Source organism: Lactuca saligna, chromosome 8, assembly GCF_052625555.1.
Source record: "Lactuca saligna cultivar CGN05327 chromosome 8, ASM5262555v1, whole genome shotgun sequence".
Lineage (NCBI taxonomy): Eukaryota > Viridiplantae > Streptophyta > Magnoliopsida > Asterales > Asteraceae > Lactuca > Lactuca saligna.
Window position 1 is genome coordinate 37481437 of NC_136424.1, and position 5694 is coordinate 37487130.

General features: G+C 32.9%; 1 protein-coding gene across 1 annotated transcript; it reads right to left on the reverse strand.

Annotated features, from left to right (window-relative positions):
* Positions 1–894: 894 nt before the first annotated feature.
* LOC145011201 (type IV inositol polyphosphate 5-phosphatase 9-like) lies at positions 895–3570 on the reverse strand. The gene is made up of 8 exons (XM_078969863.1): positions 3499–3570; positions 3208–3380; positions 2989–3096; positions 2562–2871; positions 2305–2480; positions 1547–1655; positions 1321–1457; positions 895–1221 (listed from the first exon to the last, which is right to left on the reverse strand). The coding sequence occupies exons 1-8, from the start codon at positions 3508–3510 to the stop codon at positions 1095–1097; spliced, it is 1152 nt and encodes a 383-aa protein (XP_078825989.1). The 5' UTR covers positions 3511–3570; the 3' UTR covers positions 895–1094.
* Positions 3571–5694: the final 2124 nt, after the last annotated feature.

Here is a 5694-nt window from a genome sequence, read left to right on the forward strand (position 1 = left end):
AGGAGTTGGATCAAGAATATATGACATGTGACTATTTTATGATGACGATTGCGTGAGTGCTATGACATTGATCCATAATTCCATTGGCCGGGTTAGGTTCCTTGAAATTTAGAAGGGACATCTTTTTTAATCTGGTTGTTAATTGTTCCCTTTAATTACTTTTGTCATAGGCTTCACTTCTAAAGTTATTTTTTTTCTATAACGACTTACATAGAATTAAACAGAAAACTAGGCAGGGGTTAAGAGGTACCAAATAGAGAAGTATAAAGATGAAACAAATACAACAAAAAAAAACTATGAAAATTAGAACCTGTTATAGCATTCTAAAATTGGATCACAACTTCATTCACACCATCTCATATTTTTTTTCCTTTCCGTTTCCGAGCATTGATCCATAAATGCAAAAAGGTTTGTACCTCATATGCCAAACACCAAATGTGATTTTAAGCTTGAAGAATCGGCCTTAACATTTTTATATCTCCCACATAAATACCAACATTATGGCTTCATGAAACATTAACAGCCTTTGATGACCACCAAGTGTCTTTTAAAAAATAAAAGCCAAGTGTCTTGGTTACAAAACTAAGCTATAACTCTTTTCTTTATAATTACCCTTCATGTTTGCTAGTGCTAGTTTTAATAATATTTAGCCGCACTCACGAAAATGATGAGCAATCCTACAAAATATTACTCCTAGCTTGTGACCACACTCTATTTAAAAAACATCAATTTCTATTGGATAATTTGAAAAATTGTTAAAGGGTTTATTAATCAACATCGAACCAATCAAACATGCCGTGGGAACATAGACATGAGATATATGAATATACTAATATAATCGAATACATACAATTATACAAAGCATCATTCATCCTAGTATGGAATCACTGTCTGTGGATCAAGACAAACCTTAAATAAATGCTACAAAATGTTTACAACTCTTCCTTTAAAAAAAATATACGCACACATCATACATATATATAAAATTTACAAGCTCAATCGGCCACATTTAGTCTATTACTTTCCTTCCTATACGAATTTTAAATTTCTTGAGACTTGATCAAACCTATCTGAAATGCAAAGGTTCTGATATTCTATCTTGAGACTTTAACTTGTGTAGAAAATATCGCTTTCACTGGCCGATGATCGGACAACTTGCATTCGTTTCTAGCATATAGTATCTGCTTTAGTTCATCCCCAGTCCATATTATCCTATCACACCTGTCATATATGCATAATCCGTTTATAATATTTGAAATTGTATAAACTAAAAGAATGGAAGTTATTAATGAATGTTATAAAAGAGATTTAATTAATTACCATGCTGGAGCACGTTTTGTTTCATCATTTTTGCCAAAATATTCATCAGAATTGGGAAGATATTTATAAGTAGGAGCAAAATCAATTGTTCCTTCATGCCATCCTCTAAATTGACCATCATTGAGTTCCATTCGTAGCTTCAAAATTTAAGTTCCCATAAATACGAATTTAATTTGAAAGACTTAAATTTTTGTATTGAAAAACAATAGAGGTTGTTTTTGGTTACCTGATCATATTCAAGAAGCCTATTCCAAGCCTTTTTATTCACCAATGACCGTGTTTCTTTCTCTAGTAACGAAATCCGGTAATTCAAGTCTCCAAGCAAAACCACCCGACTATATACGTACCATCATCCGAACATATATGTTAATATATATTCTATTTATACTTTTCTTGTAGAAAAATGCAGCTTTTGATTTAACGAGTAGTTTAGTATATTTTATATTAATCGAAAACCTGAAATATACAACAGAATGAAAAGTTTGTAGGAAAATAAAGACGTTGAAATAATATATAGTCTATGATCTGAGAAGCCGATCAAAGGGAACCGACCAAATCCGGAAAAGAGGATGAAAAATTTAAAAGATGGACACCTAATGACTTTGACTTTGTCTATGTGATCCAAGAAATTGTTTAATTTTAAGCGACAAATCAAGAAAATATTTATGAGTTAAATTTAATAACAGCAGTTAATGATAATATTATTGAAATACTAATAAGGATTGTTTTCGTAGATATTTTACAAGTAGAGCTAGTATATACATATGTTAATCAAGACCCCAATAATTTTAATTAATTATAAGACCGGCATTTCATTTAATTAATCTATATAAATTAAGCTAAGATGATTGGCTAGTTTCTTTAATATTTTATTAACCATACAACAACTTGATCATAAAAATAATATTTTATTATCTTATATACCTACTTAAATCAATATGTAAATTTAGTATCATGAAATAAATAAAATCAAAACATACGTACTCATGATCTAGTATTCTTTTGGGCCCTTTAGTTGTCGGGAAACTTGTACGTGAAAATATTTCAGTGGCATCGGTATTTCTATTTCGTTCATCGCCTTCTCCACCTCCAGATGCAAGATGGCTACATACGAAACAAAAGCTTGTCTGGTGTAATTGAAAACGAACCGAAACTGAACCCTACAATGTAAGAAACCCTAATCTTTTTAGAAGTTATAAACAATATAAGAAATAAACGAAAGTTTTTGATCAAAATCATACCTTATTTCCTAAGTAGCCCATGATGCCACAGCCTATGCATGATACGTTGCTGTTTTGAAAAAGTGGATAAAGATCCGTACGAACCCAAACTGATATCAGCAAACCGACCATTCGTTTGCTTATGAGACATCGGAAATCGTCTTGCAAATCGCTGCTCTCGCTATTTGATTTGGTGGCCTTCAAGCTCAAGTCGTTTGTTCTTGATTTCTTGTTTAGGGTTCTTTCGATCAAAGAATTCCACTTGGTTGAAACGTTTTTCTTCTCCAACCCAAGAACATTGGAGGCTTTTAGAGGAACCACTTCTTGAAACCTTAAAATGATTACACGCATCCAATCGTTAACGTATGTTCGTTACAGATTCCAATGGAACTTGAATAATAATCAAGACATGTTTTTTTTTTCTTTTTTATTGAGAACAAATAATCACCCAAGAACATATATATGACAGCAAGTGTTGTTTGTGTCCAAAAGATGGTCGATATTCAAGTCTTCCGTGGGAGTTACACCTCCGACATTCCACGTACTAACGAAAATACTTCAGATTGAAAGGAAACAAGAAAGAACGAGAGCATTAATATAATTCCCTGATCATTAGTTCCTAAAAGAAATGATATATATTAATGGAAGGAAATGGGTTTAATTATACTTATAGTTTTGTGTCTTTTGGTTCTCGGGCAAGATGACCGGTGCCACCGGATCATGATCCGATGTTGGAAGATGAAGGCAAGATTCTGGGCTTCTAGGGAAGTCGGCCACAAAGTTGCTGGTAGCCAACTTTTTGCTTATTATCTTACTTGCTACCAATCTTGGCCACATAACCTTCAATACAACAAAATATTGTTAGCATCAAACAAAATTGTTCATGTGATTGTGTGTGTGTGTGTGTGTGTGTGAGAGAGAGAGAGAGAGAGAGAGAGAGAGAGAGAGAGAGAGAGACTTGTTCCCGCATGGCGATTGGAAATGGGAAGACGTTGGAGAGAGAATGGGGGAGGCGAAGATTAAATGAGAGAGAGGGAGGACAAGTTGTAATTAAAAAACATGAAGATGACGTTAATTAACATTGATTCATCTGTACCACTCGACTTTGGTTTAATGTACACGCACTCCATAAAAAACAACTAGTAGTACTCCTTAACATATGGGGCTTATTTTTGCTAAATTAACACTACATATGCATGGTTTTGTAACCGGCGGCTAATGGTTTGTATCATGTCATGTCTCTCACTAACTTTCTTAATCAATGTTTATGTGTAATGTTCTCTTTACATTAAATTTTATGTCTTTTGAACGAAGAAATTCATGGCATATGGAGAAACTAAAAGTAGGAAGACATTATATAGATGACGAATACGAGAAGCATGTGGGACCGCATGAGAGGTCTTTGGTGGACTCCGGCAGCTAATGGCGGTACCGTGCCCAAATGACGAATACGAGAAGGAGGTGGGACTCAAAACTTAGAATCGGACAATCTTAGTGAAGACTTTGCTCCCAAAGGAAATGAACAAGGAAATGAGGAGCATCAACCCGTTGCGAGAAAAAATGCAACTATACAAAGCACCTAAAGTCAAAAAAATGGTTAGAAAAGGAAGATGTGATTTTGGCTAGGAGGTATGTCACATGTTTATTAAGATAAGTAATATGTAAATCAACAAATGTCGGATGCATTTTTAGAGCAGATTCTAGAACATTTTTATGCTCAACTAGGAGTTTCGGATCCCACACCACACCAAGTGAACTCAAAATGAAAAGACCTTCGAAAGAAATGTAAAAATTTCAATTGTATTTACAACTATAAATTGAGTAGTTGATATCTAATGTCAATGTTCAAAAGAGGCACATAACAAGTATAGGCTTAGCTAATCAGAAAGCTTTTCCACATGAAAAAGTTTGAAATGGTTAAACACCACGTGAAATAGTTGTACGTAAAAAAAGCCGATGAATACTCCCTGCCCACTTCTTCAAAACGAACCAAAACAACTTCATCAAACGCCTACACAACATCTTCCTATCCATAATTTCACTCGGATTTGACCAACAACAACATTTATCTCATGTTGTGCTACGAAGAGGCAGAGGCAACGAAAATGAAAGAAAGTCTCATCAGAACATCAACACCGAATTAAATTGTTCATCTCGTCAACAAAATTCTCGACATCAACACTACAAAATAATAGAAGTGGAAGAGAAAAAACATTAATGGGTAGAAAAATTATATCTTTTTCGAGAAAAAGAAGCACGGAAAGCTCAACTATTGGAGCGGGAGATAGAGGCCCAAGATATGCAATTTTTTCTCAACCCATATAATCATTTGGCAAGATGGGTTCTAGGCACAATGCTCGAATGGAAATGACAAATTGCAGCAAAATATTATTGAATGTTTTAGAATGTTATATTGTCTTTTGTTATTGTGTGTGTGTTTTGGTATAATTTTTTTTATTATTATTTTTTTAATTTTCATATATTCTTTTTTAAATTGTACTAGTTTTTTTTAAATTAAAAATATTACGTTTTATTTTATTTTATACTTTATAATTTAGTTAAATTTTAAAAATAATGATGTGACAAATAGGTTGAGTGAGTTAGAAAAAGATTGAAAAACGAGGAAATAGAAAAACGGATATGACAAATGGGTTGGAAAATATGAATATCTTCCCCCCTTATTTGTTTGCAAGGAAGTAAATATGTTGGAGATAGTCATTTTCACAATAAACGAGTCCACGTATTCGTATTGAAAAATTAGGAATGTTTATAAGTTCAAAGTCATCTAAATATTTGAAAAGTTATTTAGAGGGAACATCTAAAGGAGGTGTTGTCAAGATTATATGTTTAAGATATAGAAATTTTCCATGTGTTTTAGTCAAATTTGTAGGTTTGGTCCAACCTTTGAAAAGTTGATAGGGACTATTAAATCGTTATCACATACAATTTAAGCAAATAATAATTTCACTGCTCGAATACACTAAGAGATAGCACAAAGATGTAGGGTCGAATCCACAGGGACACAACATAATGGTCAATGTCTATTTACGTAAGGCACAAACTAGTTAAATACATAAATATAAAAAAGAGAGGGTTTTGTTGTAAAATTATTAACTAAAATAGCAGTGAAATAAAATAAAAAAATTCAATAATA

Coding starts and splice junctions, on each gene's coding strand:
- LOC145011201 (XM_078969863.1), bottom strand. Junction 2,481..2,561: donor TGGGCTACTTAGGAAATAAG/GTATGATTTTGA, acceptor CTTACATTGTAG/GGTTCAGTTTCGGTTCGTTT. Junction 1,458..1,546: donor GGCTTCTTGAATATGATCAG/GTAACCAAAAAC, acceptor TAAATTTTGAAG/CTACGAATGGAACTCAATGA.